This window comes from Emys orbicularis, chromosome 1 (genome assembly GCF_028017835.1).
Source record: "Emys orbicularis isolate rEmyOrb1 chromosome 1, rEmyOrb1.hap1, whole genome shotgun sequence".
NCBI lineage: Eukaryota > Metazoa > Chordata > Testudines > Emydidae > Emys > Emys orbicularis.
Window position 1 is genome coordinate 345,592,770 of NC_088683.1, and position 16,125 is coordinate 345,608,894.

The 16,125-nt window shown below is 44.9% G+C and overlaps 1 protein-coding gene across 2 annotated transcripts in view; it reads left to right on the forward strand.

Moving 5' to 3' along the window:
- The window catches only part of NOX4 (NADPH oxidase 4), a 157,691-nt gene that overhangs the window by 131,793 nt on the left and 9,773 nt on the right, over nt 1-16,125 (forward strand). The window contains exons 14-16 of one of the 2 annotated variants that reach the window (XM_065413060.1): nt 8,323-8,442; nt 14,207-14,315; nt 15,119-15,187. In XM_065413060.1, coding sequence (XP_065269132.1) covers nt 8,323-8,442; nt 14,207-14,315; nt 15,119-15,187 — 298 coding nt within the window. The remainder of the gene's footprint in view (nt 1-8,322; nt 8,443-14,206; nt 14,316-15,118; nt 15,188-16,125) is intronic. The other variant, XM_065413068.1, reaches the window with a different exon arrangement.

The following is a 16,125-nucleotide window of genomic DNA, read 5'->3' on the forward strand; positions in this document are numbered from 1 at the left end:
CATTCTCAACTGTGGTCATGAGCTTTGGGTAATGACTGAAAGGACGAGATCACAGGTACAAGCGGTGGAAATGAGGTTTCTCCGCAGGGTGGCTGGGCTTACTCTCCGAGACAGGGTGAGGAGATTGGCCATTTGGGAGGGCCTCGGAGTAGAGCCCCTACTCCTTGGATCAAGAGGAGCCAGCTGAGGTGGTTCGGGCACCTGATAAGAATGCCCCCTGGGAGGCTTCTGATGGAACTCTACCAGACACATCCCACTGGGTGGAGGTCCCGAGGCTGACCCAGGACATGCTGGAGGGATTATATCTCCTGGCTGGCCTGGGAACGCTGAGGAATCCCCCAGGAGGAGCTGGAACCTGTTGCGGAGGAAAAGGAGGTCTGGTCCTCCCTACTCGCCATGCTGCCGCCGCAACCCTCACCAGGAAAAGCGTCATAAAGGAAAAAGAAGAAGAATCATCCCTGTGAGGCAGGTAAGTATTGGTCTAGCAGACTACAGAGGGAGAGACTAAAACCTACAAATTTCTATTTATTTAGACTTAATCCAAAGCCTATTGAAGTGAGTGTGAATCTGTCCATTGGCATAACTGGTCTCTGGGTCAGGTATCTGGGGTACCAACACTCATTTCCTTGGGTGGAATCCTGTCCACACTCAAGTCAATAGGAGTTTTGCCTCTGACTTATTTGGGGCTAGGATTTCACCTCTGGTGTTTTACAAAACTTAAATAACGTTCAATACTCAGATTCCAACCATTTTTCTTCACGATACAAATTCTGATACTACCTTCATCGGAATTCTATATGAACTCTTAAATGAACTCCCTTATCCAGCTTATTGCTCCATTAACATCACCTCTGGTCCCCTAACTGCTCCCCAAAGCCTTGAAAAAAGGCAAGACATAGCAGCAGCATTTGCAGTTGTTTAGTGGAATATAACAGAGGTGTTATACTTTTACATAGTTCATCCACACTCCAAGTTTCTTTGAGGGTTTATATATATATACCATGCCATGATTCTTCCTGAGGCACATTTTCCCCCCCTGTGCTTCCCCTCTGCTGTGTTTAGAGATGTTGTGCTAGAATAATTGAGCAACCCTTAAGCCTGAAAATTAATAAATGTGAAAAATGGTAATTCATTTGAATTGCTTTGCTAGGGGGAGTTAATAAAACTTTAAGATTGTAATCCCTTTATACATTTTAAATTAATGATGTTTTTAAATAAAAACTTCTCTGTAACAGGATGCATCTGAGACTAAGTTCAAGACAAGAAATCAAATCAGCTCCCTTTGGCTTGGCTGTCTTAATAGAACACGGTTAGGTTTCATTTGCGGCCATGCCGGTTTTTATGCAAAACTTCTCATTACTATCAGTTGAGTGGGGGGAAGTGTTGACAGGACTTAAAAGATACTTAAGACTCTCCATATGCTTGTGAGTTTGAATCATTAGTCAGTTCAGTAAAGCCTTGATCCTTCAGTATGGGAGTTTTTCCATTGACTTAAATGGAAGCAGGGTCCAGCTCTAATTGCTCATACATGCAGCTTTGCTTTTGCTCCTTTTGGAATTCTCTAATAAAGCCTGATGTTTATGGCCCTAGTTCAGCAAAGCAGCACATATGCATATACTTAATTTTAAGCATATTCTTAAGTGCTTTGTATAATAGGCATAGAATTCAGCACTTTTTTAAGTAATTTGCTGATTCTGGGTCCCGTTTTGCAAGGTGTTGAGCAGCTTCAACTCCCATTGACGTGACTGGGATTTGAGGGCATTCAGTATTTCCAGGAGTTGTTTAGCCTTTTGTAGGATCAGGCCATAGTACGTTGCCCTCGATTTTAGACCATCTGAAGCAGATCTTTGTACAAGCCTGCGGAATTGCTGCAATGTGGTGTGAAGCTATTCTCAGAAAGGATGCCAGGCCATCATCTTTGAAGTCCAATTTGCCTGATTTGCTTTTGGTTTTTCATGATTTTGGCCATGACACTGTATATTCAAGGAAGAACCAAAACCTTTGTAGTAGAAAGAAAAAGAAATTCTTAAAAAATGCAAGGCAAGTATTTGCTCTGTGCTTGTATCCCTATCGTCTTGGCTGTGATCTTGTTAGATCTCACAAGCTAAGCAGGGTCTGGCTAGGTTACAAGGATGAGAAACATCCAAGGAATGCCTATGGGCTGCAGGAATTGGTTCTGGTGATTCAGTACAGATATTTTTTTTCTACACCAATACCCCAGAATTAGACCTCAACTGTCTTAGGTATTACTGTGCTGTTGGAGGTGCCATTTTACAGATGAGATGTACATCTGAGAGGCATACTATTTGTCATTAAAGCATCTGTGGCAATTTTCTCTAAGGGTAAGTCTATACTGCAATGTAAGCCCAGGGTTTGAATTCAGGTTCAAGCCTAACCCCCTGTCTATCTATGCACAAATGGTGCTAACCCAGGGTTCAAGCCATATTGCTTTGCAGTGTAGACACAGCCCCACTGGACCCTGGGAGTCCACCAAAAATATTCGAAAACCCCATTGGCTGACTTTCTTTGTTCTCTGGACAATCAAGTTTGGTGAGCAGTCAAATTTTCCCGCACTGCATCATGAACAAAGGGCTAGAGCAGCCACATTTTGGTAGGGTGCTAGGCAAGCTGGATATGAGTGACTGGCCTTGAGCCCACATAATGTAATGTAGAGGCTGGAGCCCCAGGTTGGGACCCAGGGTTCAACAATTCCTAGCCTGGGGTTACAAATGAGGGTTGATGTTCAAGCCCTAAGTTAACAAATCCAGGATCTGCTCATTCGAGTTCTACTAACCCTGGGCTTACATTGCAGTCTAGGTATACTTTAAAGTTCTCTGTTCCAAATCCCAGTTTGATTAATTACGGTTTGGCTATCTACATTCCCACTTCTATTTCATTTAGGTAACAGATACTTCTTTACCATCTCTATTAAATGGCTGTGCAGTGTTGCAATGGTCTGTTCAGCAACTGCTGTACTCCACTCATTACTGAACCGATGACAGTTCTTGAGTAAAGTTACCCATTTATATAGTTTATATATCAATTTGGTACATTTATTAAGTAACTAGAGAAAAATGTTGTAGCATATTTTATGAAAAGATAGAAACAAAGTCCTATTTTTACAAGATGCATGCACACATCTTGCTAAATTTCTTCCCTGAAATGAAGTTACCTGTCCATATTTCTTCCTAATCTGTTTTTGTGCCATGCTCATCACTGTGCTGTCTGGGGACCCGATATTGATTAGCACTGGGATTTCATAAAGGTATTTATGAAATCATTAATAGGATCAATAAGGTAATAGCCCCAAGACTTTAAAAAAGAAATCTAGCTAGTTTATAGAAGGATCAGTTGCTAATTTGAGGAGATTCAACCAGGTAAAGAGGGGAGGTTGGCAGTACTTCTGATGTTGTTGCACCTTTGTTTTGTGCAATGGCAAAAGCAATTATGGAGGTATAATGAGAGGCATATATGATGGTAAGTGAAACACTAAACATTATAAATGGTGAATTAGGAAGAGAAATTATATAACTTTACTGAAAATGATGAAATTAAACATTTAATATGTTGATTTCATTTTGCATGTAAGTGCATGTGCACTAAAAATCAATTAAATCAAAATAATTGTTTTCACGGTCACTTTTTATATTAAGGTTCCATTCACAAATGGTTTCTAAATGGTTAATAAATGATGAATAGCTGCTATAAGCATATCAGAGATATTCATAGTAGGGGTCATATGCACTTCACTAGAAGATGTTATAGATGTTTACAACCCATGGTTATAAGCTACCTGTTGACTTTGGGGATTTAATAACTATAACAATTGATTAACCATTTATTAAAATAGCTAGGAATTATCTACTAACACTTTATAAACTATTTTTAAATGGGACCTCAGTATAAAGTCTGACCAATTTGGGGTAGAATGTTTGTTCTGGGACAAATAAGGTAACTTGTTTTCCTAAATAATTGCCATATGAATAATATATTTAGCCGAACACACAGACACTGCCTATATGGGATATTCTGGGACTATATTGCTAGGAAGAGATGGGATCCACCTAACAAAGAGAGGGAAGAACATCTTCGCAGGCAGGCTTGCTAACTTAGTGAGGAGGGCTCTTAAGTAGGTTCGCCGGGGGATGGTGACCTAAGCCCAGAGGTAAGTGGGGGAGTGGGATCCCGGGAGGAAACGCAAGGAGGAGGGTACAAGACGGGAAGCCTCCTGATTCATACTGAGAAAGTAAGGCAATTGGCTAGTTATCTTAGGTGTATGTACACGAACGCAAGAAGCCTGGGAAACAAGCAGGAAGAATTGGAAGTCCTGGCACAGTCAAGGAACTATGATGTGACTGGAATAACGGAAACTTGGTGGGCAGTTCACATGACTGGAGCATTGTCATGGATGGGTATAAACTGTTCAGGAAGGACAGGTACGGGAGGAAAGATGGAGGAGTTGCATTGTATGTAAGAGAGCGGTATGATTGCTCAGAGCTCCAGTTTGAAACTGGAGAAAAGCCTGTTGAGAGTCTTTGGGTTAAGTTTAGAGGCGAGAGGAACAAGGATGATGTTGTGGTGGACGTCTGCTATAGACCACTGGATCAGAAGGATGAGGTAGATGAGGCTTTCTTCGGACAAGTAACAGAAGTTTCCAGATCACAGGCCCTGGTTCTAATAGGGGACTTCAATCACCCTGCCATCTGCTGGGAGAGCAATACAGCAATGCACAGACAATCCAGGAAGTTATTGGAGAGTGTTGGGGACAACTTCCTGGTACAAGTGCTGGAGGAACCGACTAGGGGCCGTGCTCCTCTTGACCTGCTGCTTACAAACAGGGAAGAATTGGTAAGGGAAGTAGAAGTGGGTGGCAACCTAGGCAACAGTGACCATGAGATGGTTGAGTTCAGGATCCTGACAAAAGGAAGAAAGGAGAGTAGCAAAATATGGACCCTGGACTTCAGAAAAGCAGACTTAAACTCCCTTAGGAAACTGATGGGCAGGATCCCCTGGGAGGCTAATATGAGGGGGCAAGGAGTCCAGGACAGCTGGCTGTATTTTAAAGAAGCCTTATTGAGCGCGCAGGAACAAACCATCCCGATGTGCAGAAAGAAGAGCAAATATGGCAGGTGACCAGCTTGGCTTAACAGTGAAATCTTCGGTGAGCTTAAACTCAAAAAGGAAGCTTACAAGAAGTGGAAATTTGGACAGATGACTAGGGAGGAGTATAAAAATATTGCTGGAGCATGCAGGGGTGTCATCAGGAAGGCCAAGGCACAATTGGAGTTGCAGCTAGCAAGGGGTGTGAAGGGTAACAAGAAGGGTTTCTACAGGTATGTTAGCAACAAGAAGGTCAGGGAAAGTGTGGGACCTTTACTGAATGGGTGAGGCAACATAGTGACAGATGATGTGGAAAAAGCTGAAGTACTCAATACTTTTTTTGCCTTGATCTTCACAGACAAGGTCAGCTCCCAGACTGCTGTACTGGGCAACAGAGTATGGGGAGGAGGTGAGCAGCCCTCAGTGGTGAAAGAACAGATTAAGGACTATTTAGAAAAGCTGGACTTGCACAAATCCATGGGTCCAGATCTCATGCATCCAAGGGTGCTGAGGGAGTTGGCTGATCTGATTGCAGAGCCATTGGCGATTATTTTTGAAAATTCGTGGCGATCAGGGGAGGTCCCGGACGATTGGAAAAAGGCAAATATACTGCCCATATTTTAAAAAGGGAAGAAAGAGAACCCGGGGAGCTACAGACCGGTCAGCCTCACTTCAGTCCCTGGCAAAATCGTGGAGCAGGTCCTCAAGGAATCCATTTTGAAGCATTTGGAGGAGAGGCAGGTGATCTGGAACAGTCAACATGGATTCAACAAGGGCAAATCATACCTGACCAACCTGATTGCCTTCTATGATGAGATAACTGGCACTGTGGATATGGGGAAAGTGGTGGATGTGATATATCTTGACTATAGCAAAACTTTTGATACGATCTCCCACAGTATTCTTGCCAGCAAGTTAAAAAAGTATGGAATGGATGAATGGACTATAAGGTGGATAGAAAGCTGGCTAGATTGTCGGGCACAGCGGCTAGTGATCAATGGCTCGATATCTAGTTGGCAGCCGGTATCAAGCGGAGTGCCCCAGGGGTCAGTCCTGGGACTGGTTTTGTTCAACATCTTTATTAATGATCTGGATGATGGGATTCATTGCACCCTCAGCAAGTTTGCAGGTGACATTAAGCTGGGGGAAGAGGTAGATATGCTGGAGGGTAGGGATATGGTCCAGAGTGACCTAGACAAATTGGAGGATTGGGCCAAAAGAAATCTGATGAGGTTCAACAAGGACAAGTGCAGAGTCCTGCACTTAGGAAGGAAGAACCCCATGCACCGCTACAGGCTTGGGACCGACTGGCTAAGCAGCAGTTCTGCAGAAAAGGACCTGGGAATTACAGTGGACGAGAAGCTGGATATGAGTCAGCAGTGTGCCCTTGTTGCCAAGAAGGCCAACGGCATATTGGGCTGTATTAGTAGGAGCATTGCCAGCAGATCGAGGGAAGTGATTATTACCCTCTATTCGGCACTGGTGAGGCCACACCTAGAGTATTGCATCCAGTTTTGGTCCCCCCAATACAGAAGGGATGTGGACAAATTGGAGAAAGTCCAGTGGAGGGCAACAAAAATGATTAGGGGGATTGGTCACATGACTTACGAGGAGAGGCTGAGGGAACTGGGGTTATTTAGTCTACAGAAGAGAAGAGTGAGGGGAGATTTGATAGCAGCCTTCAACTACCTGAAGGGGGGTTCCAAAGAGGATGGAGCTAGGCTGTTCTCAGTGGTGGCGGATGACAGAACAAGAAGCAATGGTCTCCAGTTGCAGTGGGGAAGGTCTAAGTTGGATATCAGGAAACATTATTTCACTAGGAGGGTGGTGAAGCACTGGAATGCGTTACCTAGGGAGGTGGTGGACTCTCCATCCTTAGAGGTTTTTAAGGCCCGGCTTCACAAAGCCCTGGCTGAGATGATTTAATGGGTTTGAGCAGGGGGTTGGACTAGATGACCTCCTGAGGTCTCTTCCAACCCTAATATTCTATGATTCTATTATTCTATTCTATAAGGGCTCAAATCTCCCCTACCTTTACACCTGAGCCCATCAAAATGGTGCTGTTTTATGCTTACTTTGCACAAGTGTAAATAGCTACACTAAGTGTAATGCAAGGAAGAACCAAAGACCTAGCTCTTTTTTGTATAAGTCCACCTATTCTGATACTTACTACTTCTGGTTAGTTTGGTTTCTCTAATATGAGTCAAAAACTGCATCCAATCCTTAAATATTAATAAAAAGATAACCTTGATTTATGTGAAATTGTTCAACACATTTTATAGAGTTGTCTATAATTCTTCTAACGACTGGGGCTGGGATTTTCAAAGTTGCCACAGAGAATTAGAGGTAACGTTTTTAAAAATGCCTAAATCCCATTTCAGAAGTGATTATTGGCTTAGGAGCCTAAATTCCATTGACTTTCAATGAGACTTAGCTTCTCAGTGCTTCAGTGACTTTTGAAAATGGGACTTAGGCTCCCAATCACATAGGGTAACATTTTCAAAAGTGCCTAAGTGCAGACTTCCTATTGAAATTCCCTTTTTAATTTTTTTTTTAATTGAAATGCTAGAGGTGTCACACCCTGTTGCCATTCTTGGTCATTCGGTCATCCTTTTATAGTCTTTTACTGTATCATTTGTGCTAATGTATGTCTCTTCCTGGGCATGATCAGAATGTGCAATATCACCCCTATGTTCCCTGGAGTCATTATGCCCATGTGAAGTATAATGGACACCAGGGGAAGGTTGCAGGGGAGTGGATCTTGCTACACTTATGAAAATGTAGAGTAGGCAGTTGAGCCATCTCAGCCATGCCTGATGTTCAGGAAGCAGGCCTCCTCTGGGACTGCTAGCCTAACGGGCAATGCAAGGCAGTGCTTCTTGCCTTCCCCAACACAACCAGCCATGTTGTTACTGTCTCCACTGTAGGGCAGCCATAGTTTGGCCCTCTCTGTCCACATCATTGAGAAATGTGCCATCACATGTAATCATGCAGAGTCTCTAGAGATTCGGTATACCTAGGGTTTTTTTTTGCAGTCTTGACCTAGGTTCCTCTCTACAGCCTCCACCACATACGCTTTCCCAGGGAAAGCTTTCATCTTCTGAGTCCCAGAAATAATATTTAACTTAAACTGTTTCTGTAGAGGCTTTACATTCGTTGCACTCTTTTTATTGTATTGTATTTTAATGTGTTTGTTGAAAAGTATTTCTGCTTTTTCTGCAGGCTATACATAGACGGTCCTTTTGGGAGTCCCTCTGAAGAATCCTTGAATTATGAGGTTAGCCTCTGTGTGGCTGGAGGCATTGGAGTAACTCCGTTCGCATCAATACTCAACACGCTGCTGTATGTGAGCCTAACCTCTTTAAAGCCATTTTCCCAGAGTTACTTCCGTGTTGCATATTGTAAATGCTTCCAGCATGTGCGTAACACCTATTCATGTAACACTGCCCTCCTGTGGAGAGAGGAACAGGGAGGAGGACTGAGGTCTGCCATTGAAAATCCCAAATCCGTTCACGCTGGCTGTTCATGCCCAATGAATGCTAAAGGTGCAATGCTGAAAAAGTACTTTGGGTTGGACAGTGGTCCCTAAAGGTCTTATAGACAGAGCTTCCCATTCAACTGCCAGTGAAAAGTGAGTTTGAGCTCTGCCAAGTCCATGGGGATATTTGTTTACAATCCCAACCTTTTAATTAGAAAACTCCCCAGTCTGTGTTAGAGTAAGGTCAGGGACAGAGATAACAGGGGTGCTGAGAGTCAGGACTGAGGTGCATTTTCCTCACGTGGGGAAGGTTGAGCAGTATCAGTGTGATGTATATTTGGCTTCAGTCACAGCTCCTTGCTTATCATTTTCAAGAACACTTAAGCTAGGAGTTTTACAGGAACTCAAAGGAGTCAGGCATGCAGCTCCCATTGAACTTAAATGGGACTTGGGCACCTAACTCTCTTAAGCCCCTTTGAAAATCCTAACCTTAATTGCCTCTTTTAAAATTATTATTATTGTTAATTTAAAACATTTTAAAATCCAGTAAGACAAAATTTTCAGTGGCTCTCTGTGAGTCACCGGGGCTGTCAAACTTCTACCAATCCCACTCTTACACAATGGGAGATAGCTTCATTATTATTTTTATTACGTGTATCACACTGCTGTCTAGTAGCCCCAGTCACGGGCCAATACCCCACTGTGCTAGACACTGTACAAACCGAGCAAAGACGGTCCCTGGCCCAAAGAGCTTACAGTTGAAATTAGCTTACGAAGTGTTTTACAATTCACACATGACGCACTTGTTCAGAGATCAGCTGGTAGCTGGAGTGAAATTAAAACCTTTTAAAGCCCAATTTTCAGAGATGCTGAGCTCACTCAGCTCCCCTCAATCTCAGTCGGAGTCATGGGTGCTCAGCGCTTCTGAAAATCAGGCTTTTATGTGGCAGCTCCTGGTGCCCTGTGCAGCCCTCAAAGAACCTAACAGGTTCCCTACTAATTTTCATCTCTGAAAGTCAATTGTTCATCTTGGAGCAGGGGCCTGGACTAGATGACCTCTTGAGGTCATGCTCTTTCGAACGGGGAGTACCATTTTCTGAAGTGCATTTTCGTTGCTGCCAAAAGACTGGAGTCCCGATGGATATCCTGATTATTTTCTCCAGGATGGATTTATCCCTGACAGCGTTGAGCAAAAACGTCACGTCATAACTATGGGCCAGCAGTAGGTAATGAGACTGCTGCCTCTATCAGCATATTACTAGAGGCAGTGAAAGGCTTGTACAGACGTTGCCACAGCAGCTTAGTGTCCAGTGAATGTTTTCAATATCAGATAAATGGGACGCTTCCAAACACTGCATGCCATAGCCCAGCATTACAGTGAACCAATCTTGCTTCCATGCACTGCAATATTATACAGTAGCAACAGCAAGATATGTTTTGCTGTTAATATGTAAGGATATCAGCAATACAGAGCACCTGTCCACTGGATAGGCTGCCTGTTGTTTTTTGTCCCTTCATAGAAATTGAGATCAGCGGGGTGAAAATGATAACTGTTGTGTGCAAACTTGAGGGGGTAGGCAGGCAAAGCCCTTTTTGCTAAGGACATGCAGCTGTGGAGGATATCGGGGTATCCTTCAGGACTAGGATGCAGCCTTTTGTTGTCTGTTTGGTTTTGATTTTGATATTTTCTGAGCAGCTGGGGTCTCCCAGCCTGGGTAAGCTCCACTCGGGTATCTAATAAATGTTGCCTATTTATTATAAATCATGATTGTTTTTTTTAAAGAGAGTCTGAAGTTTTTTGGCATGGGTCAGGTGTCTATAAATTAATGATTAATTACAAGTAGTAATATTCAGTAACATGCGTATCAGTGGACATGGCATGTCGTACACACATCTTTAGCTGTGTAATGATACTGCACGTTTATCACGTCATAGCTTACTGTAGGTAGACCCAACCATGTACACCTCTACCCCGATATAACGCGGGTTTGCATACAACGCGGTAAAAAAAAAAAAAAAAAAAAATTAATGGAGATATCCTATCTCCTAGAACTGGAAGGGACCTTGAAAGGTCATCAAGTCCAGCCCCCTGCCTTCACTAGCAGGACCAAGTACTGATTTTTGCCCCAGATCCCTAAGTGGCCCCCTCAAGGATTGAACTCACAACCCTGGGTTTAGCAGGCCAATGCTCAAACCACTGAGCTATCCCTCCCCCCAGCTCTGACACACTGTTCTGAGCAGCGTGTTAAGGGTGCCGGGCCTGGCCGGGGCCGAGGGGTTGGATAAGGGGCAGAGGGTATCCGGGGCGTTCAGGGGCTCCCCCCCCCCCCAGGGTCTAGGAGGCACAAGCTGTGGGAGGGCAATTTTGGGGGCCCTGCAGTCCCCCCTGCACTCATCGGCAGCGGCGGAAGCGGAGAAGCCCAGCCCCACCCCGCTCCACTCTGCCAACTCCCAGCCGCGGCGCTCCGCTACCTGCCGCAGGTGAGTGCGGGACCTTTCCCCAACACCCCCTCTCTCCCCAGCGACATGGCTGAGGCTGGGGCTGGGGCAAGGAAAGCGGAGCGGGCTGGGACCGCATCCCTCCACTTCCCGTTCCCGCTGCCGGTGAGTGCGGAGGGCGTCCTTTCCCCAACCTCCCCACACTCACCGGCGGTGGGAAGCGGACGGCCGCGGCTGGGAGGTGGCGGAGTGGAGCAGGCTGGGGCCACGTTGCTCCCAGGGGCGGCTCCGGGCACCAGCGCAGCAAGTGCGTGCCTGGGGCGGCAAGCTGCGGGGGGGTGGCGTGCCGGTCACTGTGAGGGAGGCAGTCAGGCAGCCTTTGGCGGCATGCCTGCGGGAGGTCCGCCGGTCCTGCGGCTTTGGTGGCGGGTACGCCAAAGGCGTGGGACTGGCAGATCACCCGCAGAAATGCCGCCGAATCCCGGTGACCAGCGGACCGCCCGCAGACATGCCACCAAAGGCCGCCTGACTGCAGTGCTTGGGGCGGCAAAAAACATAGAGCCGCCCCTGGTTGCTCCGCTTCCCGCCGCTGCCGGTGACTGCCTGTCAGGGGGCGGGGATGTGTATAGGGATCGGAGCAGTCAGGAGACCGGGAGCAGGGGGGTTGGGTAGGGGGTGGAGTCCTGGGGGTGATTAGGGACAGGGGTCTCTGGAGGGGGCGGTCAGGGAACAAGGAACGGGGGGGGGGGGGCAAAGCAAGTTCAACGCGGTCTCACCTATAACGCGGTAAGATTTTTTGTCTCCCGAGGACCGCGTTATATCGGGGTAGAGGTGTATGTTTGACTTGCCATTCACTTCACATGCATGCATGATGCATGCCACAAAACAGTACAGATCAACCTCGCGTTGATTCAACCTAGCTCATTCCCATTGGCGTGTGTTTGCTCAAGTCAAAAGTCTGAATTGATAAAAGGTGGTCCCCAGTATATCCTCTTGTATATCTTTCAGTTCATTTATGCTGAGAGACATTAATTTTCTTTAATCATTTCAGAATGATGCGCTGGAGTAAATGACTAGAGTTTATTACTTACGTACTGCACATATGATACTGTATTTGTGATCTCACCCCATATGGTCAGACCATTACCTTGGTTCTGGTTTCTCCCAGCACAAACGACATGCAAAATAGGGAGAAATAACATTTGTCTGCAGAAACAACAAGGAGTCTGGTGGCACCTTAAAGACTAACAGATTTATTTGGGCATAAGCTTTCGTGGGTAAAAACCTCACTTCTTCAGATGCATCAGGTTTTTACCCACGAAAGCTTATGCCCAAATAAATCTGTTAGTCTTTAAGGTGCCACCAGACTCCTTGTTGTTTTTGTAGATACAGACTAACACGGCTACCCCTGATACTATTTGTCTGCAGGACAGCATTGTACGTACAGCAGCTGGTGTCAGGACATTAAGGATGCTGCGCTCCCACTACGACACACAAGGCGTGAAGCCCAGTGCAGCCAGCACCTTTCTGCAGGTTATGGAGAGTTCACACAAGGGGTCAGAGCCCCCACACCCTGTGTGCTATGGGATATTTGCTCCACAGCGCCTCTGCAGGCCTGCAGTGGAGGGTTTAGGCATATGGAAAGGGACGGTGGCATATCCATCAGTTACACAGATGCGTTAGCAAAATGGCCCAGTTGTTAGGGTTGGCGGGTGCCCGGTTTTCGACCAGAAAGTCCAGTTGAAAAGGGGACCTGGCAGTGTCTGGTAAGATGTACAGACTGGACACCAAAAGTCTGGTTACCATGGGCAGGGCGAGGAGGCATGAGGTCATCAGACTGTGCAAGCCCCTGCTCAGCCAGGACTGCCTCCTACCTGCATCTCATGGGCAGACAGGCAGGCTCTGCATCAGGCTGCAACTCTAGAGCAGAGGGAGCCCAGCTTGGGCGGGAAGGGGGAGCTGGAGAGGATCCAGCTGTGAGGAAAGGAGAGGGAGGAGAGCAGCTGGGGGGGGGGGCAAAAGGAGTGAGCCAGGGCAGGGCTTGGAGGAAAAGGAGGGGCTGGGGTGGGGTCTTAGGGGAAGAGGCAGGGCAGGGCGGTCCAGTTGTTAGCAATTATAAAGTTGGTAGCCCTAATGCTGGTATATGGGACCATAGCAGCTACTGTAACTCATGTTGTGCAGTAGGAGATGTGGAGCAGCTATGCCATTATCCCACACCTTGCCCCCTGGACATGGCATTTGGCCTAATACACACATATACTGCTGAATTTTGGAAGTCCAGAATGCAGCTGTGATGGTCTCCAATGGGTCTTTATGATCTGTAAATAGTTTTAAGGGGAAGGATTTTGTCCCCTAAATGGCTAAATTATAGGTAAGTAACAATAACATAAAGTCAGCCATGGCTGATCTGAGAAAAAATCATGCAGACTTTTTTTAAAAAGCTATTGATCAGTAGGTATTTTTCATGTTTATGTTCTAGCCTGGTTCATGGTGATCATCCCTCTTTTACTGAATTCATGTTTTGTCTCCATCTCCATTAGGAAACCTGGGACAAGTGTCATGTTTTCTAAACCAAATGCCAAACTTTGTCCATGAACATGCTTTATTCATTGAAGCTCTTTGGGGAGTATACCTTTGTCTAGCACAATGGGGCTCTGACCTTGTTTAGGCCTCTGTGCATATAAAGTAATAATTGAAATCATCTGATGCTTGCATGCACCTGAATGCAGAATTTGGCCCTAACTTTGCTTTGGAGTTGCATTTTGTGAGGTTTGCATTCACCAGCATCACCTCCTCTGGGACGAACTGAGTTTGTGGAATGAACTCTGCCTTATAATTGCAATAAAGAATCCACACTATGTATTTGAAATGCACAGGCAGCTTTGCTTTTCGATAACAACTTTCATCTTGGTTATGATGCATGAATCAACATTCTTACTGTAAGTCATATATGCAGTCAGTGTGCAGTATATACTGTTCGGCTGTAAAGACAGTATCCGTAAAGCGTGTTGTTCTGTGTTATGGGTTCAGTATTTAAGTACATCCTTTTAGACTGATTTGGGCATTTCAGTGTGATGGGGGAAAACTAACTTCACTTAATGGAAATAGAAATTAACATTTGACCAATGAATATAGAGCATATTAATTAATGTTAATTAATTCCCCAAACATATCATTTTCATTTTAAAGTGATGACTGGCAATGCTACAAGCTCAGAAGACTTTACTTTATTTGGGTGTGCAGGGAAATCCAGTCCTTTCGCTGGTTTGCAGATTTGCTGTGTATGCTGCATAACAAGGTAAAGGGGATGATTACACAGGGTTGGTTTTAAAGGGATACTGACAATAAACACATCTGTTTGAATATTTAGATTAGTAACAAAAGTGTTTCCATTAAACATGACTAGAGAAGGCTGGGACTTCAGAGGGACCAAACCAAGTTATGTGGTTTGGCAGCAAAATGGCAGATGAAATTTGTTGTTGATGTACATGGAAAGACTGGTTCAAAGAGTCATGTGGGACAAAACAGGGGTGAAATCCTGCCTCCCCTGAAGTCAATGGAAGTTTTGCCATTTCCTTCAGTGGAATCAGGATTTTACTCACACTTCCCCCCCCCCCCCCAAAACAGGCAAGGATGTTGGGACAGGCCCTGCAATCGGGGTTATGTGACCCTTCTTCAGGGACACACAGTCTCCTTGCATGGTCAGGAAGCTTGCTAGAAGGGAAAAAAAATGCATCTAGAGAGTCTGGGTGCATCCTTTCCTTTGAAGAAAAGTGAAACCCCAGCTCATCTAGTGAGCAGACTGAAGGAAGGGGGTGGGTGAGTGTTTATGGGAGTTGGAAGTCATCTTCAATTCTCAAAACAGAGATCAGGTGGATTTTCAAACTATTTTAAAATCTTTTTAGAAGAATTTGTTCACTATCCTGGGATGTAAAGAAGCTTCTGGGTAAAAGAAAGATATGTAAATGTGTCATTTTCATTAACGTGTCCACTGCATCTTCTGTGAAGATCAAGCTTAATCAGGGTACTGGACAAGAGCAACTGCATTCTTCTCTAAGAGGAGACGTATTAATTCACTTGATGTTTTTCTGATCCTCCCAGCTTTGGCAGGAAAACCGCCCAGACTACATAAACATCCAGCTGTACCTCAGTCAAACAGATGGGATACAGGTATGTGGCTAAATGCTGTTTATAAACCTAACTAGATCTGTTGGTGGTAGACAACACAAACTGCCAATTAAGCATGAAATGGAATGATTGCAGATGGTTTAAGCAGACAATAAGGGCTAACTCTCTCAGTAAGATTGCATCACAAGTCCAGCCCCACAATACTAGAAGAATGAAGTCTGGTAGCATTCAGTTGATTATCAATGGGCAGAGATCCATATCTCCCTCCACTAGGAAATAGGTCCTTCAGGCCAGGCCACAGACTAGACAGTTGGCAGAGCTTTGTGGGAAACTTGCATCATTCCTGGGCTGAGGATCAGGCTGGAATAATTCTAGCCCCAAACTTTTGAAAGCAAACACATTGTGAGAAACTGGCTATTTTAAAAAATCCCAATTGGTTTCTTTTTGTGTTTGTTTTTGTCTCGAATGTTTGAAGAAGTCAAACTTTTTAAAGTATGCAGCCAGAAAATGTACTGAACTGTTCACGGTATGCCAGTTTAGAGAGTTGGATTTATTCCCCACTGGCTGGAACTTTGTGTAGCCATTTATACATGGGATGCGGTGACCTGGATGTTAGCATTTTACATCCATTTTGCACTGATGTAGCACGGATGTAAGGGCCCGCTTCTTCACACTCGAAATTAATGTGAGCTTTGCCATTAACTTTGATTGGCATCAGATCAAGCCTTAAATTACTACACAAGGTGAAAGGCAGTCAAGAATCAGGTCTATTGGGTTTCGATCTCCTTTCTAGCAGATGAAGATAAGATACAATTTATAGTTCTGATGAGAACTACTCCAATACACAGGGCTTGCTGCTGGGCTCCAGCTAAATAATCTGCCAGCAACAATTCTGAACAATCTTCCAAATATTCAATGCTAGTTCCAAATAACTGGATGGGATATCTCTGCCGGCATGAAGATAATTCAATATATTATTA